At 41.1% G+C, this 26,423-nt stretch overlaps 3 protein-coding genes across 3 annotated transcripts; 2 read left to right on the top strand and 1 right to left on the bottom strand.

The window, feature by feature from the left end:
* The first annotated feature begins 3,083 nt into the window (after positions 1 to 3,083).
* slc19a2 (solute carrier family 19 member 2) lies at positions 3,084 to 15,638 on the top strand. Its single transcript, XM_088331503.1, has 6 exons — positions 3,084 to 3,325; positions 8,246 to 8,800; positions 12,177 to 12,423; positions 12,901 to 13,093; positions 14,629 to 14,770; positions 14,863 to 15,638. Exons 1-6 carry the CDS (start codon positions 3,203 to 3,205, stop codon positions 14,998 to 15,000), a joined length of 1,398 nt encoding a protein of 465 aa, XP_088187629.1. The 5' UTR covers positions 3,084 to 3,202; the 3' UTR covers positions 15,001 to 15,638.
* Positions 15,639 to 15,701: 63 nt separating this feature from the next.
* Positions 15,702 to 18,271, bottom strand: arl6ip6 (ARF like GTPase 6 interacting protein 6). Its single transcript, XM_088331504.1, has 4 exons — positions 17,975 to 18,271; positions 16,428 to 16,481; positions 16,141 to 16,267; positions 15,702 to 16,079 (listed from the first exon to the last, which is right to left on the bottom strand). The coding sequence occupies exons 1-4, from the start codon at positions 18,135 to 18,137 to the stop codon at positions 15,986 to 15,988; spliced, it is 438 nt and encodes a 145-aa protein (XP_088187630.1). The 5' UTR covers positions 18,138 to 18,271; the 3' UTR covers positions 15,702 to 15,985.
* A 4,125-nt stretch (positions 18,272 to 22,396) lies between these two features.
* Positions 22,397 to 25,100, top strand: LOC148369479 (uncharacterized). The gene has a single exon (XM_088331502.1). It carries the CDS (start codon positions 22,548 to 22,550, stop codon positions 24,051 to 24,053), a length of 1,506 nt encoding a protein of 501 aa, XP_088187628.1. The 5' UTR covers positions 22,397 to 22,547; the 3' UTR covers positions 24,054 to 25,100.
* The last annotated feature ends 1,323 nt before the right edge of the window (positions 25,101 to 26,423 follow it).

Below are 26,423 nucleotides of genomic sequence, written 5' to 3'. Positions count from 1 at the left end.
GACACCCTGGGCTGCATCCAGGGAGAAGTCCATCTTGCAGGGCACTGCGGGAGCGTTTGTGCCTATCCCCACATCGCGACACGGCAGGCCAGTTTCACGGGTTCCCCCCAACCTGCGCTCGGCTGGTTTTGTTTTCATTCGCCACGATGCCCACCGCGGACCATTGCGCCCTCCTTATGATGGACCGTTTAAGGTCCTGCAGCATGGCGACAAGACCATGGTCGTGGACATCGGTGGTAGGCCAGAGACTGTCTCCGTGGACAGGGTTAAGCCTGCCCACATGGATATGTCCAAGCCATTGGAACTGGCCCAAGCCCCACGGCGCGGCCGTCCTCCTGCGGCACGACCCTTCGGTCCCGTGGGTACCCACTCTGACCCTCCGCCCCCAGCAACTGTGGGCTTTCCAACTGAGTCCACAAGCTCTCACCCCCCTGCTATTCCAACTCCTTGTACCCGCAGTGGCCGGGTCAGCGTCCCAACCAGGCACAGAGACTTTGACTATGGGTGAATTCTGGGGGGGCTTGTGTAGTGGGTTGTACATAATTCACCCACGGAACTATTGTTTAGTTAGCGAGTTCCTAGGGGGACTCTTAATTCGACCGGTTCTAGCCACTCTCGTGTGTTTGTTTTGGTTATCGCAAGTTTACATGTTATTAAAGCAGCGTCCGTTGGCACCTTTGTTTGACACTCCGCCTACGACTCCCGTCTCTGCTCGCTACAATACATGCTTTTTTCAAAATCACATTTATTTATCAAGATACTAAATTGAATGCAATAAAACACTTGTGAAGCAGCCCTTTTGCATTGAGGTTTTCAATGCAAGTAATCAAATTTAGAGCTCAAAAAATGGGATATTATGTTGCTATTACAGTACTCTAAATTCAAGTTTTTATTTGTAAAGAATATATCTATTTGTATATTTCTTTTGTTAATGCAGCCCACAATTCAAAATGTTTCCCTACCCCTCCTTTAAAAGCCCCGGTGTGTAACCTTTGACCACTAGATGGCACTGTATTGTCTAATGCGAACGAAAACCACAAAGGACAGCATATCTGCACGATACTGGACAAAAATGTCAGGGACCTTAGATAGGGATTCCATGTAAAAGAAATACAAATTTTTCAACCTATGTTTATTTTTTAATAAAATTGTTGGCATTCAAATCAATAGACGTTTTTTGTAACACTAGGAGGCACTAACTATTGCACACTGTCCCTTTAAGACAAAGAAAAAAATAACATTAATAGATACCGTCAAATGTTACGTCATGTGGAAACAGCATGTCATTGGCCAGATTTTTAAACTAATGAACACGATTTTGATGTGTTGCGGTTCACAGATCTCTCGACCAACTAGATTGTCGGGGCACCACTTCCTGTGGTGTGTCTTGGGCAAGTGCAGCCATTCCTCTCCAGGCCAGTTTTTTGGGCAGGGAGGTCTTCCCCCACATGAAACAGATGGTATTGGTTTGCATGGTTACCAGTAGCAGGAGTGGACTCCTGATCTGATTTAGATACTTTTTCTTCACCATCCGGACACTGTTTTAATTTTAATGTAGAGCGACATCCCACACTTCAGAAATGAGCCGGACCTCAATATTTCGGGCTAGCGACCACAGCGAAAATACCAGATCATAAATAGCACTTGGTAAAAATAGTATTAAAAATTCAACGTGTTTAATTGTTTCATGTGTTCGGAACGAGTAATCCCCAAAAGTTTTTTCTGTTTTTTAATTTTTTTTTTTAGCTGTGTTATCAATGCATATTTTGAAAAATTCACTGACCAGGTACACAGCAACAAACCCGTTCAGAAAATATTTGGATTATAATTTCATACCTGTCAACCTGTACGTTTTTGCCGTACAAAGGACAAAGTACGTTAATTATGCATTTTAAGACGTGTACGACGTACAAGAAAATCTGTACGGAAAAACACAAATTTGTCAATTATCGGTACCATCCGGTATACACCGATTATCATGAAATGGCAAATCTCATCTCATCAGCTACACCACTTATCCTCAGTAGGGTCGCGGGGGTGCTGGAGCCCATCCCAGTAATCATCGGGCAGTGGGCAGGGGACACCCTGAACTGGTTGCCGGCCAATCACAGGGCACACGGGGACAGACAACTCACTCGCTCAATCACACTTAGGGACAATTTGGACCAGCCAATTCTTCTGAAATGTATGTTTTTGGAATGTGTGAGGAAACCGGAGTGCCCGGAGGAAACCCACGCAAGCACTGGGAGAACATACAAACTCCGCACAGGAAGTCTGGAGCTGGATTTGAACCCACGCAGGAGATTCCCAAGACATGCGCTTACCACTGCGCCGCTGTGCTGCCCAACATGGCAAATCAATCAAGCTAAATGGGTTTGCGTTAGTTTCTATCTCTGTATAGTTTTTTTTCGTTGCAAATAAAGCGAGCGGTTTGATGCTACTGTGCGCATGCGTCTGCCGCCTCGGATTTCATGTGGTAGTTTGTGTAGTGAAAGGAAGTCCGTCTCTTTTTAGAGAACCGGCTTTTTTGGCTCAACTCATTAAAGAGAGCCGGCTTTCATACGGCTCACTTGCTTTGATGCATTATATTACGAATTATTATGTTGTATAAAGAAAGTATAAAAAGAGAAAATAAAAAAGACAGGTTTGTGGTTATCCCTTTAATCAGTATATTACCAACAATAATTTAATGCAGAAAATGAATTAATAATTTGAATAAGAAAATGTATTATTCTACTTAATTATATTTGCGTTGTATTTTTTCCTTCTACAGTGAACGTCCAAGCACAATTTAATTTTTGAACTTTTTTATAATAAACCTCATTCATGTCGAGCAATTCAGTATCTCACAACAAAATGTTAATTAACAATATGTATGATGTAACGAAAAAAATATGGTGTAAGAATTTTTTGTATTTTGTAAGGGAAAATACAAAAGTTTGTAAGGGCATGGAGCCGTAGAGGTTGAAAGGTGGGTACAGTAATTTGAACCTCATTTGTAATAAACGCTAAAAAATCAGAAAGATCCGTTCTGTGTGCAGTTCAATACAGTAACCATTCGTGGCAGTAGTGTGCCACAAGACTTAGTGATCGATAAACAACAAACGAAGAAGTGTCGTCACCGGTGTGCTTTTCCTTCTCGGAGGTGACCAATTATGTGAATATAGATGTCGATGTGGAGGTCATGTCATTTTTGTAAAACATGTCTATGTTTTACCCAACTTTGTGCCTATGCGCGTATGGCTTATTTTCCAACCTGAGACCATCGGAACCTTTTCTTACTGCTTACTTGATGGGACCAGACAAGAACCTGACCGAGGCTGAGGTGAGGAATTGCGCACATCGGGACGCCACTATACCGTTTCCAAGTTCTGGGTCTCGATTTTTTTTTCGTTGGTGAACTAGAAAATTCTCAATCATTTTTTCTTCCCTGTAGTTGTTTCAAACATGTTTGCAGGACCCATTCGACGCCTGTTTTAACATTGCGAACTCATAGTATTGCCCAATATTTGCTTCCGCCATCTGTAACATTCACTATAATTTTTTTTTCACATTTTGCAAACCATACTCAAAACAGCTTACATTTATCTCCTAACCTCCAAATTGGGCACACTGGCAATACTCCAAATGGATAAGATGATGATTATTTAAATCAGCTCAAATTTAAGTGAAGGGATTGACTATCTGTTCCGTGTTCTGTATAACATACGTATAACATGGAAACATTCGACTTTTTGTGGTCAATTTCGCGTGAATCTATAAAAACCTTTACAGGACAGCTTTATTTGACTTACTCTAGACTTTGGATTGTGTATGATGGCTGTGATGGGGTGTTTGCAGATATTTGAGTTAGATTCCTATAACAATATTGACTCTGTAAAATCCCTCAAAACTTAAAAGTACTTGTGACCTAAAGGCATGTTGCATTTGACACGATACTTTTTATGTAATTTTCATCTGTGTTAGCAAAAGTATATTTTGTCTCTAATCTTAACAGAGAGCAAATTCTAAATCCTTTGGATTTCTAGGTTAATCTAAAGTACTCCCCACCACCACATCTACTGCTATGAAAAGACTTTTTGTTCTTCAGGGGCAAGACAAATCTGCCCAACACTAAACTTTGTACACAACTGTGCTTGCTTCCCTAGCAAAATTATTCTACTGCATGAAAAAAATCAAAATAAAGGTACACTTAAAATATTTAAGTGTACAAAAAAAGCAATTGAAGTTAAAATTAAAAGCACATCATAGTTAAAAAAGTAGTGTAATACTAGTACTGAGTTCAAGGGCACATTAGTGTGCCATGAGACCTTGTACAGTGTGCTGCAGGAAATTGCCCGATTTTATGTTTTCAAAAAAAGCATGACATTTTTCAGTATCTTTGCTTCCTTCCAGTGATCACCGGAGTAACTGTAATCTTCATCCACATCAATAGGAGGCAGCAGATAACTATTTTCCCCCCTTTTTTATACCGTATTTTCCGCATTATAAGGCGCACCTAAAAGCCTTTATTTTTTTTCAAAAGCTGACCATGCGCCTTATAATACAGTGCTCCTTATTTATGGATCAACATTAAGTTTTCCAACTAACTTGCAGCCGCCGACTAGATTTTCCCCCGAACGCCAAGTAGTACGCGGTGTATGCTGGGATTTATTTACCGGCGTTTCATTGGCTAACCAATGTGTCAATCATCATTTGAATCGATCACTATTGGCTAAAGTTATTCGGAGGTCAAGAGGCGGATCCTTTTTGGCTTCAACGCCAAAACAAAGCCTGCAATTGGCCGAAAAAGATGAATGCGTATAGCACGTGGCTGACGGCACACAGAAAGCATTTTTTTCTATTCTGTATTTGTAATTATTTTATTCTCCTGGATTTACTGCACTCACGGATATAAGAGGACATTGGCTTTACATTATTATGAACACAACGACTTCGGTGAGCTACTCCGGGTTTTATATTGTCCCTGTATCTTGTTTCTGACTGAACTCGATGTTTCTGTGATAAGCGGTGCAGATAATGGATGGAATGGAGTGTCTATTTTTAAATTAAACTCAATTCCAAGTGTTTATTGTCGTATGCACAATAAAGTTGCGAGCAAAAAAGAAAATAGAAACTAAGGAATGTGTTGCATTTCTTGAATCCCAAGACTTTAACCTTCCGAATGATGGAACAATGCATTTGAGTGACATCGTACGGACACCGCAATCCGCACGTGTTCTCGACACGTATTTGCGTCCTTGCAAGCTTTGGGAATGTTAAGGGGGTAATAAGTTTGACTGAACTATCTGACTGTTTTGTTGACGTTCCCATTGTAGCGCCCTATAATCTGGTGCGTCTTATGAATATCAAAAAAAAGGACCAAAAACGATTTTTTTCGGGGTGCGCCCTATAACCCAGTGCGCCTTATAGTGCGGAAAATGCGGTACTCTATCTGCTCAAGAGATATGAAATATGTTAAACAATGTATTTTATTTGATAAAGCTGTTTGAGGTTGCACTACAAGAGAATAATGAAATCCTCAAACTAATTTTGCTGAATTTTTTTATTTTTATTTTCTAAAAAATAACGGAAACAGTTAGAACCTAGTAAAACATTATTCACTCATTTTAAGTATTATTTTGTATAAAATCAATTATACAATAATACAAATTCCGCAAATAAGATTTAAGAAACCAAATATGTAAATAATTTCATCAAATTCTAACGATTAAGATTAAATTGTGTCCAATAATAGACTTAAACTTGTAACTTTCTGAGAATAAGTTGACATTTTACATGTAGTGTTCTGAACATTGCTTCTTGAAAATAATGTATTTTATCATTAAATATTAAATGCAATTTTGTGTTTGACTCCTGACATGACACAAGGAAATGCAGCAAAGTTGTGTTTTGTAACCAAGTCGAGAAAACACATTCAACACACTTGGCTAAAAGGCATAAACTAATCAAAAATCTGCCAGATGCATCCACCGTCCTTTGAACTTCAGTTCTACAGGGGCAAGGATCTTCCGCGACCTGCCTTTAGCGGCCTCTTATTCCCAGTTCCAAATTGAATGAAATATTTTGCGAATTAATTGCAAACAAAATGAAGCGGTTAATTAATCGAATAGGCTTTTTAAAAAGATTGTAGTATACACTGTACTGTACTGTCTGTCTCGCCCCGTCTCACACTTTCCATGGTAGGGGCCAGCTTTTCAAACACCGCATTTAAAACACACTCCAAAAAGACCTCATGTTTTGCGGGCTAATTGTGTTTTTCCCCCACATGCACTAATTATGGCTGTGTTTGCGGGTGAATTGGTCCCAATTTCAACCCCTGCATAACTAATTAACACAGAGGCAGGTTACCGTCTACAGGACTGTCTCAGAAAATTAGAATATTGTGATAAAGTTCTTTATTTTCTGTAATGCAATTAAAAAAACACAAATGTCATACATTCTGGATTCATTACACATCAACTGAACTATTTCAAGCCTTTTATTATTTTAATATTGCTGAATTTTGCTTACAGCTTAAGAAAACTCAAAAATCCTATCTCAAAATATTAGAATATCATGAAAAAGTATACAAGTAGGCTATTCAACTAATCACCTGAATCATCTAATTAACTCGAAACTCCTTGCGAGGGTTTCCTGAGCCTTAAAAACACTCAGCTTGGTTCAGTAAACTAAATCACAAGTATGGGGAAGACTGCTGTTCTGACTGCTGTCCAGAGGACCATCATTGATGCCCTCCATCAGGAGGGTAAGACACAAAAAGAAATTTCTCAAAGAGCAGGCTGTTCACAGAGTGCAGTTTCAAAGCATATCCACAAAAAGTCTGTTGGAAGGGAAAAATGTGTCCGGAAACGCTGCACAACCAAGAGAGATGACCGCAGCCTTAACAAAATTGTGAAGAAGAGCCGCTTCCAGAATTTGGGGGAGCTTCAAAGACAGTGGGCTGAAGCTGGAGTCCAGGTCTCAAAAGCCACAGTTCACAGACGTGTCTGGGAAATGGGCTACAATAGCCGTATTCCCATGGTCAAGCCACTTCTGAACTCATGACAACGGAAGAAGCGTCTGACTTGGGCTATGGAGAAGAAGCACTGGACAGTTGCAGAGTGGTCCAAAGTCCTCTTTTCAGACAAAAGCAAGTTTTGCATCTCATTTGGAAGTCAAGGCGCCAGAGTCTGGAGAAAGGCTGGAGAAGAGCAAAATCCAAGTTGCTTGAAATCCAGTGTGAAGTTCCCACAGTCAGCAATGGTTTGGGGAGCCATGTCAGCTGCTGGTGTTGGTCCACTGTGTTTCATCAAGTCCAGAGTAAATGCAACTGTGTACCAAGAGATTTTAGAGCACTACATGCTTCCATCTGCTAAAAAGCTCTAAGGAGATGAGGATTTCATTTTCCAGCATGATCTGGCACCTGCCCAGAGTGCCAAAACCACCAGTAACTGGTGCACTGACCATGGCATCACTGTCCTTGATTGGCCTGCTAATTCCCCTGACCTGAACCCCATCGAGAATTTGTGGGGTATAGTTAAGAAGAAGATGAAAGACACCAGACCTACAAATGCAAATGAGCTGAAGGCCGCTATCGAAGCATCCTGGGCATCGATAACACCTCAGCAATGCCACAGGCTGATTGCCTCCATGCCACGCCGGATTGATGCAGTAATCCGTGCAAAAGGATTCCCAACCAAGTACTGAGTGCATCAATGGACATTTTCAAATGTTTGATTTAGTTTTGCTGTTATAAAATTATTTTTTTACTTGGTCTGAGGAAGTATTCTAATATTTTGAGATAGGATTTTTGAGTTTTTTTCAGCTGTAAGCCAAAATCAGCAATATTCAAATAATAAAAGGCTTGAAATAGTTCAGTTGATGTGTAATGAATCCAGAATGTATGACATTTTTGTTTTTTTAATTGCATTACAGAAAATAAAGAACTTTATCACAATATTCTAATTTTCTGAGACAGTCCTGTATATCAAACTCGTGTAGGCTGCACTAATATTCAACTTACGTATTGTGGTGGTGGCAGCCCGCGGGCCACAAGTTCGAGACCACCGGCTATAAATTTGATTAGATTTATTTATTTTCAATAGATATTTTGCATTTCGTTATATACAATAGTGATTTAAAGGTGAATCTATAAATGAAAAAGAAAATTGTTGCTAGCGCCATCACCCCCCAAAAACTACAAATGTACTATGATAAAAACTTTTTCTTAACATTTGTAACAAATTCTTGCCTTTCTTTACAGGTTGTCAGCGAAATGTATCCAATTTGGACGTATTCTTACTTGGCATTACTGTTCCCCATCTTCCTGGCCACAGACTATCTTCGTTATAAGCCAGTGTTGCTGTTGCAGGCGACGAGCTTTGTGGTGACCTATGTGATGTTGGCCAAAGCACAGGGCCTCCGCGCCATGCAACTTCTAGAGTTTTTCTTCGGACTAGCCACTGCCTCGGAGGTGGCCTACTTCTCGTACATCTACAGCCTGGTGGAGCCTGCGTACTACCGCAGGGTGACTGCTTATTGCCGCAGCATCGCTCTTTTTGGCTCGGCTGCCGGCTCGCTGAGCGGCCAGCTTCTCCTCACCGTGGCCAAAGTGCAATTGGTGCACCTTGTGTGGGCCACGTTGGCAATGGCCACTGTGGCCTTTGTCCCACCTTGGTTTCTGCCCATGCCAAAGAGGAGCTTGTTTTTCCACAAGAAACCTGAGAGAACGACTGAGAGGCAGAGTGAGTACAGCAGTGACGCCCTCATGGACAAGGTGGTCAACAAGGGGCTGCTGGACAACCGGGAAATATCCACTGTGAGTATGACAATGCAATGAGGGGATATAGTGACTAAGACCTTCTCTGAATACTTTGATAAAATTATAGCTCTGCGGCCATCTTTGTTGTATTTTGATGCCGCTAAAAGTACAGTTATCTTTTGCTGTATTGTGGTTTACTTATCGCTACTTTTGCTCATCGTACACTGTGTCCTGCATTCTGATTGGATAAACAGTTTTTCAGACCCTTTTCTGTCTGTGACTGCCTGTGTGTCAATGGCGTTGCAGTCGTAGTAGTGCATTTACGTAAAACAGCGTGACACTCTACATTATGTTTGCACAAAACTTTTTCAATTTCAAGTTCCTTTAAAGCCATCATGTCAACAAAATGCTCTAGTACAGAGGTGCTCATACTTTTTCAGCTTGCAAGCTACTTACAAAAAAGTCAGTCAAGGAAGGCGTAGATACTTTCAGTCTCGAAGTAAAACATCATCAACCTAGCACAAAAAATGTATATTACCTATACCACTGTTGTAGTTCAATGAATTAAAAAACATTAAATCAATACTGGCAGCACGATGATGCAGTGGTTAGCACGTGTGCGGCACAGTTGTGAGGTCATGAGATCGAACCTCCTGTGTGGAGTTTGCATGTTCTCCCCGTGCTTACGTGGGTTTCCTCCGGGCACTCAGGTTTCCTCCCACATTCTAAAACCATGCATGTTAGGTTAATTGGCCGGTCCAAATTGCCCTTAGGGGTAACTGAGCGTCCCTATGTGCCCTGCGACTGGCTGGCAACCAGTTCAGGGTGTCCCCTGTCCCCTGCCCACTGCCCTAAGATAGCTGGAATGGGCTCCAGCACTCTCGCGACCCTACTGAGGATAAGTGGTGAGGATAATGGATGGATGGATGAATCAATACTAAAATTATACAAATACATATATTTGTGCTAATCACTGAAATTCCAACACATACCTATAGTTAATTGAATTACTGTTAGCATTTTTCATATCTAAGGCATACTGATAAACTGTAGCTGCAAATGTGTGTATATATATATATATATATATATCTCATCTCATCTCTCATTAGCCGTACCGCTTATCCTCATTAGGGTCGCGGGGGGGCTGGAGCCCATCCCAGCCATCTCCGGGCAGTGGGCAGGGGACACCCTGAACTGGTTGCCACCCAATTGCAGGGCACACAGGGACAGACAACTCATTCGCACATTCACACCTACGGCCAATTCACCTGAAATGCATGTTTTTGGAATGTGGGAGGAAACCGGAGTGCCCGGAGGAAACCCACGCAAGCACGGGGAGAACATACAAGCTCCGCACAGGAAGTCTGGAGCTGGATTTGAACCCACGACAGGTTCCCATGACATGAACTGTGCCGCACAAGCGCTAACCACTGCGCCGCCGTGCTGCCCATATAATAATAATAATAATTTCCTTTGTATTGTCATTCTTTGTAAGAACGAAATGTCGATACACCTGACCCGTTGTAGCGAGCCGATGCAGCCGCAGCAGACAGAGGGCGCCGCCATTTTACCAATGTTATAAGTCTTAGGTATGACTCGGCCGAGGCGCGAACCAGCGACCTCCCAGTCTCAAAGCGGGCGCCCTACCATCTAGGCTACTGAGCTGGTATATATATATATATATATATATATATATATATATATATATATATATATAATTTCATTTGAACTTTTCATTATAAAACAATCATTGCATTTCAAGTAAAACATTAATATTATTTAAATATAATCTTATTTTAAAAGATACCTGTAATAAATTATAGATTTTGTACACAAACTTTAGATGCCCGTTTTGTTATTTGACGTCTCTGCTGTCATATTGGATTTGAACGCCAGGTGACACTATACCCCAACAAATATAAAGCACCTTCCCACTTCTTAGGAGATATAGTATGGAGGCTAACTTCACAACTCCGTTGCAGACTTGTGTGTCAAAAATTGTCAGATGTCAGAATGGCTACTCTGTATGTCAATCAGGTGAAGTATTCTATTCTCAGTGTAAAAGACTAACGGCGTGGTGCTCCGCAACCAACCTCCCACTGAACACCTTAAAACGGAGGAGATAATCCTGGACTTTAGAAAGGGATAAACCTAATTTATACTCAGTATAAAATATATCACCCTCTCATCTCTTCACTTAAAATTTTATAATGAGGAGATGAGAGGCTGATGACACTGTTGTTGCGATTGGTAGATGGGCACCCTTGTTCTAAAACAACAAAAGGCAAAGGAAGATGCTTTATCACCAAACTTACTCTGGCGCATTATGTGGCTCTTTGGTCCTCCCTTGTGGCTCCCTGACACTTTTTCAAAATTGTTTGCAATCAGGACACATTCCTCATGTTTCCTCCCCGAATATAGATAGATACAGGCTTACATAAGGCTATTATTTTCCCGCGGGTCTTTTTGGGTCAATAATGGCTCAACATTTTGGGTTGCAGACCCCTGAAGGTAAATTTATAACGTCTACACAATGCCGACAAAGTATTATGCGAAGTAAAAGTCTTTTTGTCCTAAAATAATTTCCTCCCCTTGGTGTAATATATGTAGCAAAAATATTTTTTGTAGTACAGAATTTATTTGTGATTTCTTTATAATGTACAGTACTTTTGTTTGTCAAACAAATGCTTGAGTCTGTAAATTTGATTTTTTTCTTTGGTTTCAATGTATAATATTTGATAAATGAATAAATAAATAAAGGTTTCTACTTAGCGGGATTTGATTATTGCGGGGCCTTTTTGTAAGTAAGCCCGTGATAAACAACGGATTATTGTACATTCATCCAAGTGCTTTACGTGGTGCTCTGTTGCCATCTTGTGCCTTACACGTGTAATAACAAATTAAACTATAAATAATAATAATAATAATAATAATAATTTCCTTGTATTGTCATTCTGTGTAACAATGTACACAGAACGAAATGTCGATTGCACCTGACCCGTTGTAGCGAGCCGATGCAGCCGCAGCCAACAGAGGGCGCCGCCGACCACTTTTTAAGTCTTAGGAATGACTCGGCCGGGGCGCGAACCACCGACCTCCCAGTCTCAAAGCGGGCGCCTTACCATCTAGGCTACTGAGCTGGTATAAATGGTAAATGATCTGCATTTATATAGTCAATGTAGACCTCCCAAAGCGCTTTACAATGTGCTTCACACTTACCCATTCACACACACTCTCACACACCAATAGTGGCCATGCAAGGCGCCGACCTGCACGGAGGAGCCGGGAATCGATCCTGCGATCTCTTGATCCCAAGACGAGCGTACTACCTCCTGAGCTAAATGCCGCCCTATAACTATAATTATTTTTAGTCCTTTCACTGCACCGAACGTTTGTTCTCCAAAATTGCATGCCAACAAATTATCCTTTGCAGGCCTCTCAGTCGTCCGAGGACACCAACAAAAGCGGCGGTCCCTCAGAAGTCTTGAAGGCGCTTTTAGCTGACTTCCTGCACTGTTATCGAAGAGGTCCCCTACTGGCCTGGTCACTGTGGTGGGCACTGGCAACGTGTGGATACTTTCAGGTTCTCAACTACTCCCAAGTGCTATGGGAGAACATTCGCCCGTCCAGTGAATATGACATCTACAATGGCTATGTGGAGACATTGTCCACATTGCTTGGTATGGGAAGATTCTTACAGGGTTCCTGCGGGGTCCTGAAAACCGTATTCAGTCCTATTCGCTTGGTTGGTTTGAACCCGTCCAAGACCCCTGCGCGGTTTAGCTCACGGCTGCCACAGTCCAGACTTGGCAATGGCCAGGGCGGGCACCAGTCAGGGGGAAATGGTGCCAGTGTGGTCTAGCCGTCCTTGCAAACCGGACCTCAGACGCAGATTATTTAATACCTTTCCTTCTCCTTTGGCGTGTGGTGGGGCTTTAGGGTCACTTCCATCGCGTCTAGGTGGCGTCAGGCGCCATGGTCCGTCACGGCTTGGCTCCCGGGTCTGCATGCCAGAATAGGTGCTGTTGAATTTAATTGGATGTCGACTTAAAAAGGTTTTTAAAAATCTTAAATTTAACTGGAAAAACCCCAGGGAACCCTGTTCTTATTTTGTTTATGCAATTGTCGAAATCGTCTCCTAAGTTGCGTGTCTTTAGGTGCTGTTGCAGCCCTCCTGGTGGGCCACCTGCCTGTTCGCTGGGCTGTGTGGGGAGAGCTGGCCTTGTGTGGCCTCTCGCTGCTCATGGCAGCATGCGTGCTGGTCATGGTGGCGTTGAAGAGCATCTGGCTCAGTTACGGAACCTATGTCTTATTCAGAGCCACCTATATGCTGCTCATCACTGTTGCCACGTGAGTATAGAGAGGTGGGGGTTATGTCATCCACCATTTGCATTGACCTTTTGCACACATGTGACCTAACCAAGTGAAGACACCATGATGGACAGCAGTAAATAGTGGGTCATGCCAGTCAACAGTAGACAACAAAAACTATTCAATTCAATACCATTGGCCATGACTAGTCTGACAAATATTGTGCAGCTGTCGGATGAGGTGGCTCACCTTGTCGGGAAGCATAAAGAGTGCCATTTAGAAAAACTGAGGATAGCATTAGCAGAGATAGCTACCGATTTATACAGTCTTCCTCCTGACATAATCACTCATCCCAACAAATCATCCAGTATGCTCGACTTTAGTCCAAACCATCTATATATTGTAAATGGAGTATCCCTATACACTGGTGCTGATCTAAAAGCTTGTAAAAGTCTGGATGCTTACCAGTTCGTAGCTAGTTAGGTTACTGGTACACGTTTCTCACTGACAAAGGGAGGCACCTCATTATGGTAAAGGTAAGACACTGACGTTAGCTGCGTATGCTAATGTGTTACTCAGGGGGTCATCAAATCTCAAATTGACCGTAACCGAAAGCTGCTCAAATTGTCATTTTTATTTTAACTACAGTAGTACAGTGTATTTGGTATGACTTGTTGTGGCTAATTTCCACTCCCAGCAGAATCTCACCCCTTCCATGTGAAAGCGCATTTGTTTTTTTGTTTATATTCCTGAATGAATACGTTATACAGACTACAATTGTGACGCTCGTTCTGTCGGAAAGGCAGCGCTGAGAAGCAGAGGAAATACAGACTGCGCGATAACGTTAAGTGAGATTCTTCTGCAGGCAAGTCAAGGTTAGCCACAAGACTCGTATCTACTATACATAAAAGTGATTGGAAATGCATCAAACGTACCTTGTAAAAAAAATGCCCGCTGCAAATCCTGGAATTATTTGAGGGCCGCGAGTCCCTCAGTTTGATTCGCAGATGACGTCTTCTGTCTCCATCAAAAAGGATACAGTAGAATTTCAAATCGGGCTAAGAACCTTGCCTGTTGGTGCAGCTCACTGTACAGCAATAAATCACCATGAAAGAAGTGTTGGTTATATTCTTCTGTCCTGGTAATTGATATTTGTTTCAACTCAAGTCCATTCAAGTGCTGTCTGCTAGGGTACCTCTTGCCGTCCGTCATGGCTCTCATTCTGCCAGGCAGGCAACGTGAAATCACGTGCAAAGGGTCAATATAGTTAGTCCCTAATTGCGGTGGTGCTTTGAGATAAAAATGGGATTAAGGGAGAAATGTATGTGCAGTTCCACTGGGACTGAGCCCAGCTGCTAGCAGTAAAAAAAAAAAACCCCGACTCAGCAAGCTAAAATTATTATTATTTTTTTCTTATGAGCCATACCAAAGCTTTTCATCACCAAAAAAATATATCAGAAGGTCTTAAGCCATTCATGGAACATTACTTTCACTGGCCATCTCCTTTCTCACCAGTTTGTTGTGTTAATACACAAGATAGCCCAACTAACTTGCTTTGTCTTTTCATCTGCCAGATATCAAATCGCCTCCAATCTGGACATGCAACGCTACGCCTTGGTGTTCGGCATCAATACCTTCGTGGCTCTGCTTCTGCAATCTCTGCTCACTCTGGTAGTGGTGGATTCGGCTGGCCTGGGCTTGGATGTCTTCACCCAGGTCTCAAATTGACCTCATGTAGTAACTACTTAGTTAGAAGTTAAATTTCACTAATATTCTACTACTGTTGTGCCTCTGTTTTCCTACATTAGTTTTACATTTATGTCGGCTACTTTGCCGTCATCTCTGCTGTATTCCTCTTTGCCGGGCTTTTCAAAATGGCCGCCAGGCATCACTCCGACCAAGAAGTTCCGTCTGGGATTCCAGCAGACACAGACGTCATGTCATGATGGCGTCAAGATGTGAGGACTCTTCACAGCAAACTCCCCTGTGCTTTTCTAATGCTTGTTTACCTGCAACTCAGCACTTGTGCCACTCATAAAACACGATTGTTTGTTTTTGGAAAAAATTGACTACACAGACATACAAGATGCCATTACTAAGTTTTCAATAAGATGCCTTAAAATTGAAAGCAATACTGTATGTGTACTTAGTAATGCTCTCCACATTCTCATTTCGAATATGAAGGAATCACTATACAGTTTTTCACAAGTTACAGGAAAATATTACATAGAATGTACTAGATATTTTTGAAGTTAAACTAGTTTGTTGGTGAGTTGCGATCCCAACAAATGGGTGTGTGAGTGAGGAATGGTCTGTTTCCATGTTTACACACTTAGGAAACAGCATTGTAAAGATTGTCTGTGATATTATTTTGTTGTTTTTTTCTTACCCGATTTCATTGCAATGAAATGTAATATAATTCCACCTCAATGATGCTGATTGGTTGATCAAATAATCAAAAACTAAAATTTGTTTATCACTTTCAGACAATGAATTGTAACTCGGAAGTGCTTTGTCAAAACGTTCAATGTTCAGGACATTCATTAAAGACACACCATAGGAAGTGGCGCCGCCAAGACTCGCAGTTAAGCCGTCTGTGAACTTTGTAACTTGGGGTCTAGAGACAAAAATGTTGACAACTACTGCATTCATGATATATATTCTGCATTTATTTGATAGAATGGGCCCAATTGGCTGTTCTCTCCTCTGACCCAACCCTCCTGCTGTGGAGTCCTTGGATTACGCTGCTCGTGGCCTGTAGCTTTTGATAGAACTCTCTACCTTTTTCAATTTGACTGTCTGTTTTCCTATCAAAAAATGTGTTTAGTCTTAATTGAATGAGATAAAACACACTCCACTGAGATGGAATTAGTTTCTTGTTGAAAAGTATTGTGGGCTGAAGGTTTTGCATCAAAGAGATCCAAATAAAAATCAGGTCAAGGTCCAAATAACGGTAAATGTTGCCAGGGCGCCGTTAAGAAGAGCCGTGCCATAATCAAGGAGAAAATCTTGGTTTTGTTTATTTCTGAAAGTAGAAAAAAAAGGTTTGCGTACTTACATTTATTCGCCCCAAAATATACGTATACCTGAACAATGCAAGCAGTGTTGGTGGCGAAAGGCCTTGTTTGTAGGAGTTGAGGTAAGTTAAAGTCCACGAGAAGAGGTAGCAACTGAATCCTGCTAAAAAAGAGAGTACCAGGATACTCCAGAAACCTAAAACATAAAAACAAAATAAATAACTGTGAATCAGTTGCACATATAAGCGATAGTTATCACCAATCGCTAACATACTTGTGCGTGAGTAACATTACCTACAATCAAGGGCAAATTATTGCATGGTCAGTAATGAAGACATTGTCCTTAACAAACTCACCCAACATCCTCACTTCTGTCCCATCCTCTTTTTTTACTCTGCCTACTCGCAGCTCTGTGAAAATTCACATTTAGATGCAATAAGACAACAATAGTAATAGCATTTGTTCAATAATTAATTGACCAACTGCTCATTTTCACAAGGCAAAAACACATCTTTATTGGATTTAATTTGTAAATCATGAAAGGACACTAAAGGTTGCTGTAAAAAATATATATGAAAATCCTTAAAGGTATACTGTGCAATATCCGACCGCAAGATAGCACTGTATTGTTTAATGTGAATGAAAACCAGTGCCAAATGAGCACAGCGTATCAGCAAGATACCAGTCAGACATGGCAGCGACATCGGGCATTATGTACTTCTAGGAGTATTTTTTAAATTCCTATACTTAATACTTATGCTTGAGTAGATTTGGGAATGAGAACCTGTACTCTGCTACATTAGGCTACATCAAACCCATTACTTAAATCCCCCCCATACGTACGCGCGTCTGTTTTTGCTGGGACATTTATTTTGTCAGAGACTTCTTTTCTTTTATTCAAATTTGACCAGTGACCCAAAAAACCATCTGGTAGTGCTTGTGAGAAGCGTTAGAAACGAGTTTCCTTTTTTTTTTTTTAATTGTACTGTATGCGCAGTGTATTAATGCTGTGGCCTCTCTCTCTCACACACACACACACACTATATAGTGGTCACCCAAACAAACTGTCCAAGTGCAGACTTTATTAAAGCGCTTTGGGAAGTCTTGACTTGAAAAGCGCTATATAAATGCAGATCATTTTCATATTCATGAGAACAATCTTTTTAAAATGTATGCAATCGGGATTAAGGCTCAATCACTCTACTGAGGCAGCCCTGGTTAAGGTAACCAATCGTCTTCTACCGGGAATGGACTCCGGCGCTTTATCACTGTTTCTGCTGCTGGACCTTTTGACACTGTGGACCATAATGTCTTACTAGATCGGCTGGAAAATGGATTGGCCTCTCAGGAACCATCCTATGTTACATACAGTGAAATTACATCTTAGACCTTTGGTGTTCCCTGTGGTGTTCCGCAGGGTTCAGTACTTGGCCCCCTTCTTTTCAGCATTTACATGCTTCCATTAGGTGATATTAATCACAAGTGTAATATCAATTTCCATTGCTACGCAGATGAAACTCAACTATATCTTCCGATGGAGGACTCTGGCACACTAAACTGTGGAGACCTGACTCACTGAGATAAAAGAATGGATGTCACAAAACTTCTTACTTTTATTCAAGTAATAATTTGGATGAATATTTTATACTTCTACTTCAGTTATATTATTTTGAAGTAACAGTACTTTTACTCAAGTGAAACTTTGGGCTACTCTACCCACCTCTGACTAGGTGGCCCTAAATATTACAGACTGTCCCTTTAAATCCAAAATGAATTTAAACTGGACAAAGTTTCTGTCCCATCAAGTGCCACATACTGCACACAAACAATCACCATTTTCTATCTACATATGTATATTTATTGTGGGTTAAAAGTAAGAGAAAAGAAACATTGTCGTATTTACCTTGGAGAATGGGATCCAAGAGTGCACAAAAGGCGCCGACGGCGAATACAACTGTGGTAGAAACAAGAATTGCCAGCACCATTACTGTCCACGGTTTGATGCCGTTATGGTATTGAATCGTTCGTCCACCAGTCTGCGCTTCAGATTGTGATGTATGTAGCATTTTTATGATAATATAGGGGAAAACGTATTTTGATATTTTTCAGACTCTTACTTCCGCAAACAAAATCGCCGTTTTTTCTTCTCGGCTTCATTTCCAGGTTTACAGACATCAAATGGCATTTTTTTGCCCTCGCGTGGTTTTACGTGTTATTGCAGTCTTATTTTCTTAATCAAATTTTTAAAACCTCCGTAGACTTTTGACGTCTATACCGACGGCGGGCCCGAGCCTTCATGGGGCCCTAAACACAATTAGATTTGGAGCCCTCAATTACTTGTTACTTGTTAACTCATTCAATGTTTTACTCCAGGGGTGGGCAACTATTTGGTGTCGGGGGCCGCATTGGGTCACAAATTTTGGATCATCGGTCCGACTTTGGAAAAAGATCCCATTTTTAAATGTGGGAATAAATATACAGACATTTACGTGGTATAGTTCTTTTGAATTAAAAAAGTTTTATCAAATTGGTTTCTAAACAAGCACAATTAAAGCAAAATAATATATACAGCCCTTATATTAAGCACTTCATTTGATATTTAGTTTTCAAGCGTTACAATAGTTGTACTTTTTCAAAAGTGTTTTTATAGTATTGCTGTAGTCGGACTTTTGTTGACGTTCAGTAGTTTTTTTTGTAGTATTAATGTAGTTTTGTTTTTGTACTATTTCTGCAGTAGTTATCTCGGTAATTTTTCCATAGCAGTAAATTCTTAGTATTTCTATAGTATTTTTTGTTGTATTATGATAGTGGATTTTTTTGTTGTATTTCTGTAGTATTTTTGTCGTATTACAGTACTTTAATGATTTCAGTGTTTTTGTAAAAAATACTCTATTATTACTTTTTTCGTATTTTTGTACTATTTCTGTTGTATTTTGTGGTATGTCTATTGTAGAATTTTTGATGTATATCTGTGGTATTTCTGTAGTAAGGTATTACTGTGTGTGTGTGTTTTGTAGTATTTTTGTCGTATTTCCATAGTAGAATTTTTGTAGGATCCCTCTTGTATTTTTGCAGTATTTCTGTTGTAATGCTTCTGTAGTAGTATTTCTGTCGTAATATCTTTCTGGTAGTGTTTTGTATTATAGTATCAGGTGGTATATTTAAAGTATTTCTGCAGAATTATTTTTTTATGTATTTCCAAAGCAGTATTTTAGTGATATTTCTATATGTTTTTGAAATATTCACATAGTATTGTTTTTGTCATATTTCTTCAGTATTATGTAATATTACTGTAGTTGTGTTTTTGTAGTATTTCTGGGGTAATATTTCTGTTGTATTTTTTTAGTATTTCTATACTATTGTTTTCTATTCCAAATGAAAGCAAAATAATATAAGAGGTCCCTTTTTTCAAGCACCATATTTGATATTTAGTTATGTAGTGCTTTTGTAGTTTTTCTGTAGAACTGTTTTGTTGTTGTAGACACACAAATGTGACAATGTCCCCAAAGTTGGCTCCAAAAAAGTTAACCGATCTTTGTGGTCCCCGAGTGGTCGCGGGGCCCTAAGCAGCCGCTTAATTCGCTCATGCCTTGGGTCGGCTCTGTTGATCTGGCAAAATTGATTGGCTTGAGCAAGATTTCCTCATGGATGATAATCTTCAGCAGAACAGTGCTATATTTAACTGTGGGTTTCCTTTAATGATTAATGTATAACTTTGTAATCAGTTCATAGACTGCCCTTTCTGTATAAGAATTATGGCAAGCCTTTGCATTTTTTAATTACTACAGACATTGCTTGTACCTCATGCCCGAAATATTCTCTAAATAAAACCCTCAGAGGAATTGCTCATCTTTTTTGCAGACATTTTGAAAACCTACTTATATGCCCCCGCAATTAAACAAACACACGAAAGCAAACGCAAAACATTTGTTATAAAAACATATGACTTTACTTTCCTATATTGTTAAAAATACACAGCAACTAAGTAAATACTTGTTTATTGTAACAGAAAAAGTACGAAAAATTAAAGTACCAAATATTACGATGACATCAAATTTAACAAGCTATCAATAAAATCAAACTTATATAAGGGGCAGAACGTTCAAAAGCATTCAATTTTCCAATGAGAGATGGTAGGTTTCGCTTTGAAAAAAAGACTTTCATGAAAAAAGTGTTAAGTCAAGTCATGTTTATTTGTATAGCCCTTAATCACAAAGAGTCTCAAAGGGCTGCACAGAACACAGATTATTGCAAACCACAGACTATTATTACACTGTCCCCTGATCTAAAGCCTACATGAAGGCAAGGAAAAACTCAAAAACCTCAACATGAGGGAAATGAAGAAACCTTGAGAAGAGACTGCACATGTGTTGAGTAAATTACCTTAGTATTTATCTACCCTGGTCATATCCCTCGAGAGGGGTGACCAACAGCAAGACAAACACATACAAAAACAAAGAAAATAAAAAGGAGCAAAAAAAACACACAACATTTTTTGGACCACGGCCGACCCAAATGCCCAAACAGCCAAACAAGTTAAGCACCTCTGCACCCAAGTTGGTCATGCTTACGTCCCTCCGGATGAAACGGGACACAAGAAAGCGGTCATGTCACTCGGGTCAGGGTGACACAACACCCTCTTTTGTTCAACAGCAGGGCTTAACAGCTTTCAGTGGTTTACCCCTGCCGCATCATACCGGTGGTGCCCTGCCCATCCCTTAGAACGCGTCCAAACATCCCACTATCCTTTCACAACACCTCTCCACTCATTCCTACTCATTCGCACCCGAAATCAAACAAACCTTAGTAACGTAAGGAAATTGCTAAGAATTTAAAAATGTGTGTGTGCGTATGTCTGTATGTATTTTGGGTTGAACGATTTTATTGACACTATTAACAGCAAATAAACAATGTGAGGTTTGAACAATTTTTCTCGACAATTTTAACAGCAATTAAGCATATTCACAATTTCGTTATATCTGACTATATGACGTTTTAACGACATTTTTAACAGCAATTAAACACACAATTTCATTATATCATATCCCAACAATATGAGCTTTGAACAATTTTTATCGACACTTTTAACAGCAGTTAACCAATGTGTAAAGGGCAATACTATTGTGCAAGGGCATAGCTCTGTCTTCCATCCCACCCTCCCAAGCAGCATCCTCCAGTCCTCTGCCCGGGATGCTCAGATGGATCCTCTCCCTTCTTACTTCTACCTTCCACAACCAGGCCGTTGCTGCCGGGACCCCCACAGTGGAGCTCCGGTTCCCCCCTCCGGGTGGGTGCAGACGATTCTTCTTTATGACTGCGTCCTAGGCTTGCCGCTCGCAGATTGTATGGTATCTGCAGCCATTTGGAGCACAGCCACGGGGGGGATCTGCCTGCACCTCCATACCAGCAGGTTTCTGGAGGTGCAGACGATTCTTCTTTATGACTGCGTCCTAGGCTTGCCGCTCGCAGATTGTATGGTATCTGCAGCCATTCGGAGCACGGCCACGGGGGGATCTGCCTGCACCTCCTTACCAGCAGGTTTCTGGAGGTGCAGACGATTCTTCTTTATGACTGCGTCCTAGGCTTGCCGCTCGCAGATTGTATGGTATCTGCAGCCATTCGGAGCACAGCCACGGGGGGGGATCTGCCTGCACCTCCTTACCAGCAGGTTTCTGGAGGTGCAGACGATTCTTCTTTATGACTGCGTCCTAGGCTTGCCGCTCGCAGATTGTATGGTATCTGCAGCCATTCGGAGCACGGCCACGGGGGGATCTGCCTGCACCTCCTTACCAGCAGGTTTCTGGAGGTGCAGACGATTCTTCTTTATGACTGCGTCCTAGGCATGCCGATCGCAGATCGTATGGTATCTGCAGCCATTCGGAGCACAGCCACGGGGGGGATCTGCCTGCACCTCCTTACCAGCAGGTTTCTGGAGGTCCAGATGGCGTCTTTGATGGTGGCGAGAGTGAGGTAGTCCTTGACAAAGTCGTTCTGTGACCTTTTCGACCGACTCCCCAACAAAATATTCCCCAAAATCCAAAAATATTTGCAGCAGAGAAGGGATGGGATTTTTAAGGGTCATTGTTCTATCTTCTTTATTCATTATCCATTATTCATTATCGGTCAGTTCATAATACGCTTCAAAGCTTTGGAGCCGGGACTCTTACACTCAGCCAAAAGGCCAAGCTAAGGTCCTAGCCTTAAAGCCCTGCTGCGAAATTCAATCAGATGCATGATTTGTGCGATGTCATCATGAAGGCCTTCATCATCACATATTTGCACGACGTCATCTCTTCATATAGTCGCTTGTTAATGATGGGATTGGACGGTTGGAGCAATGATGTAACACATCTGCTTTCTTTCAAAGAGACTCTGAAAACAAATTAGATTGCTTGGTGCACAAAATGGCCAAATACAAAACGTGAAATGTAAGACATATTCTGTTAAGTTTCAACACCTGTTATAATTTGCAACAAATGGGTAAAATGGAGAGAAAAACAAAGTATCATATTCATAATACCAACCCCCCGAAAAATGTGGACTCAAAGATTCCAGAATCTGAAAATTTTGATCGCTACCTTGAGCAAAAGAAGGCCCAACGTGCCGAAGCCATGGCGGCCAAGCGTGCGGACAACATGCGTTTGATGGATGCCATATTTGCCCAAGAAAAAAAAGTGAAAGGTCTGGAGTTGGTTCTGGAGCGACAGCAACTCATCAACGAAAACTTCCGCGAGATGGCAGATAAGAAACTGTCCGAAGAAGGAGTCCGTTATCAAAAAATGAACAGGTATAAACTAATCAAAAATTTAGAAATTGACAAGCTGAACGAGCAAATCAGCGAGATCAAAAAGGAAATCCCGCTGATTGAGGAAACGCTCAGCAAGTATGAGCGCTACAAACGAAGCATTTTTAAACTGGCCCCATCGGACCAACAGGAGAATGTGCCTATCCTGCCCGACCATGAGCAGGTCCTTGAACGAATGGAGAACCTGAGGGAGCAAAACCAGTTCCTGCTTCCATACGCAGTCAAAAACAACTACGCGCTCCTTGGGCAGCAGCAAAAATTTGAAAACACCAGGAAGAAGAATGAAGAGGACTTGGAAAGCCTGCGGACAGAGATTAGCAGTGTGAAGGCTAAAATCGCCGAGGAGACAAACACATCCATGAAAATTTCCCAGATGGTTAAGCTCTATAAAGAGAACCGCAATGCGGAGCTGGAGAAGGAGTTGGACTCGTTGACCACCCAGGTGACAAAAGTATACCGGTCTTGTTCCACCTCCAGTCATTACCTCAACCCGTTAAAGAAGATGAAGCATGTGGAGGAACAAGTCTTTGTGCTCATGGGGAAAATAGACAACATCCCCAAAGAGCTCCTGAAAAAAATGCAAAACAACTTCTACCGGAAGAGAATGCAGGAAGAAGAACAGCGGCTTCAAAAAGAAAGGGAGGATAAACGGTTGAGGAGATCGGAGCTGAGGTCGGAGCAGAAAACCATGAACAAAAAAGAAGTCCGGCCCAAGCGCGTCATGATACGCTATAAAATAGCCGCTCGGCCCAAACCGGGTGGCAAGAAGGCACAAGCCGCCGAGAAAAAAGTCAAAACCTTCGAAGATGAGATCTGGGAGGACGTGGTGCAAGCCGGCGATGGCGCCTGCGTCCTTCTGCCTCGGCTCCACACGGAAAAGAAAAACGCCAAGAAGGTCAAAGAGCAACCCGCCCCGCCAGTCGAGGTCAAGCAACCGCGTAAGAAGGCGGTCAAGGCTGAACCCGGGGCCACGCACTTGCCGCCCATTTCTGCAAAGGAGAAGCCTCCAGAGGAAGTCCTACCGCCGCCTTACCCAATCACGCCACCCGCCTTCTTGGATCCTTTGGAGCTGCTTCGTGAAGTCAAGCGAGAAGCGCCCTCTTTCCGTTCTCAAGGCATCAGCAAAGATATGCTCCTCCAACTGGGACGGAAAAAAACGGAGCCGATTTGGACGTAAGGGTCACGCTTTGAAAAATGACTTTTTGTTTTTTATTTAGTGAAGACCCCTTTCTGGTTGGTCAGATGAATGACAGTAGTCAAGCCAAGTTTATTTGAATATCCCTCAATCACAAAAAGTCCCAAAGGGCTGTACAGACTACAGTCTACCATTACACCATCCCCTAATCTGAACCCTGCACGAGGGCAAGGAAAATATCAAATACCTCAGCATGAGGAAAATGAGGAAACCTTCAGAAACCGTTCATAAAGTAATCCCCCCTTCAGGATGACCAGGCTGCAATAAATGTTTCAGGGGGATGAGGTGTCTCATACAACAAATAATTCACATCATGGTATTTGCCAAAGTAAAAATAATATAAGTAGATTAAACTCTCATCGCTAGCACCAACCAATGCATCAACTGAATGTAAAACACAAAGTACGCGTTTCAAAAAATAAAACAGCTCAACTGTAGTAATTATGGCTCTGTACTGTTAGCATGTAAACATTAGCCAAAGTTAGTTAGCGACTACTAGGAATGTGAGTGACCAACTAGTTAAAATGCGTACTTCCATGACAAACTCCAACCTGACAAGCAAGTCCTGTAATAATCACAGTTTGATAGATGGAATTCATTCTGTGAAAGAAGGCTTAGTTGCCATGGCGGACTGCTAGGAAGTCCAAATATGGGAGTAACTTCCCAAATATGTGTGTAGCCTCCATTATACCTCTCCACTTGTATGTTTCCCTTGTATTGTAAATGTTTTTTAATCATTTCAAAATGTGTACGCTGTAAAACAATTGATGTATGGGATTTCTTTTTTTTCAAACTCGTTTTATGTCGGATCGATCTCGTCTTGCCCATTTCGGCTCTATTTCAGATCGTCTCGATCTCTGGTAGCAGACAACAATTTCACCATATATTGCTGGCATTGTTGCAGTATTCTACATTATCTGTCTTGCTGTGAGTAAAAAGGTGCAGTTTTGTGTTTGTCTGGTTTATTATTGCTCATCAGGGGAATTGCAATTATTAAAAAGGGCAGCGATTGGCTGAGGTTGACAGATACTTTGGTGTTTTCTTGAGTTTCACTTAATGGTCAAGGTGGGATTGAACAGGGTAAAACCTTGACACTGACAATAAGAAAAAACATATACCGTGGTTCTGTTTAATTAATAAATCTGACAAAGAGCACAAGGCCACGACGACCATAGTTATGGTTTCCACGTATAACATGCTGAGCAAATAGGGCGGCTGAAACAACAGTAGGCGAATCGTTACTGATAGCATAGCCACAATTTATTCCTTATTACGCAAACTTATCTCAAAAGACAGTAATAAAGGGTCTCAAATATTATATACAAAGTTATATTCATGGCATTCAGGTGTTCAAAGACGCTAATAACCCTTTTATGTTGGCAATTTATGAGGAAGTCGTCAGCCCCTTGCCAACTTAAAATATAAATAGATTCAGATTTGTCAGCTCTGATGAACACTTACTGCAAATGGAGAGCAGGGTAAAAGTACACTTGATTGTTTCCCCTTCTAATAGACCTTAACACGCTTTAGATATGTCACCTCACTCTTATTTGTTGACCGTCTAATTCTATAAAAGCAGCTAAGTTTTCTTTGCAGATAACTGTATAGGTTCATAACCTAGGACAGAACGAACCCATTCATGACATTTTTAAGGCGTATCTAGGTTTCTATTTCATGGTAATATACCAAGGCTACATGGCAGGGAGGAGCTACACATCATGCTGTGAGGCTGTTATAACCAATCCAACAGCACCGAAAATTTCAAGAAAATTAAACACTGCAGAACAAATAATCTCATCAATCATCTTCACATTGAGTTGAATATCAGGGAAACAGCACGCCTTTATCCACTTTAAACACTTCTCCAAATGACCTACCGGTCGATACGGATACCTCTGATGAACGTTATAAATGTCCATAAATGTATTTATGGACAGCATATGACTCACTCACTTAACGGAAGGTAATTTATGTTGAACAAAAACTTAAAATTGCTGTCACTCATGTTTGTGTGTGAAGCAAAGAATGTGAGGCTTTTGAGAAGTAATGTGGGAACCATATGATGTACTGTAGGCCAAATAGTGTTGTTAAATGCAGTCCACAGACCGTATACTGTAGTTTGTTGTTTGTTCTTTTTTTTTTCATAAAAAGGTTACATATTTTTGTATTTCAGAGGTTGGATTTCCGATCATTTCAATCTTCAATAGAGAAATTATACAATGAGCTAAAGCGTTGAGAAAAGTCGTTAAATTTAAAGGACGTTTATCTCTAGAAAACACTAATTCTGATTCATGTTAATTATCAGTGCTCGTAAAATTAGCAGATAGGTCAACAAAATTGTTATTTCCAAAA

This window comes from Urocampus carinirostris, chromosome 3 (genome assembly GCF_059441175.1).
Source record: "Urocampus carinirostris isolate Australia breed hairy pipefish chromosome 3, RoL_Ucar_1.0, whole genome shotgun sequence".
NCBI classification, from domain to species: domain Eukaryota; kingdom Metazoa; phylum Chordata; class Actinopteri; order Syngnathiformes; family Syngnathidae; genus Urocampus; species Urocampus carinirostris.
This window is presented reverse-complemented; position numbering and strand designations above follow the sequence as displayed.

Bases quoted from the DNA above. Each gene is read 5' to 3' on its own strand.
- arl6ip6 (XM_088331504.1), bottom strand. From the start codon at position 18,137: ATGCTACATACATCACAATCTGAAGCGCAGACTGGTGGACGAACGATT. The intron at 16,482-17,974 runs GTAAATACGACA...GAATTTTCACAG, and splicing joins CTTGGATCCCATTCTCCAAG to AGCTGCGAGTAGGCAGAGTA. The intron at 16,080-16,140 runs GTATACGTATAT...TTCTACTTTCAG, and splicing joins ACACTGCTTGCATTGTTCAG to AAATAAACAAAACCAAGATT.
- slc19a2 (XM_088331503.1), top strand. From the start codon at position 3,203: ATGTCTATGTTTTACCCAACTTTGTGCCTATGCGCGTATGGCTTATTT. The intron at 12,424-12,900 runs GTATGGGAAGAT...GCGTGTCTTTAG, and splicing joins GACATTGTCCACATTGCTTG to GTGCTGTTGCAGCCCTCCTG. The intron at 14,771-14,862 runs GTCTCAAATTGA...TTCCTACATTAG, and splicing joins GCTTGGATGTCTTCACCCAG to TTTTACATTTATGTCGGCTA.
- LOC148369479 (XM_088331502.1), top strand. From the start codon at position 22,548: ATGGGTAAAATGGAGAGAAAAACAAAGTATCATATTCATAATACCAAC.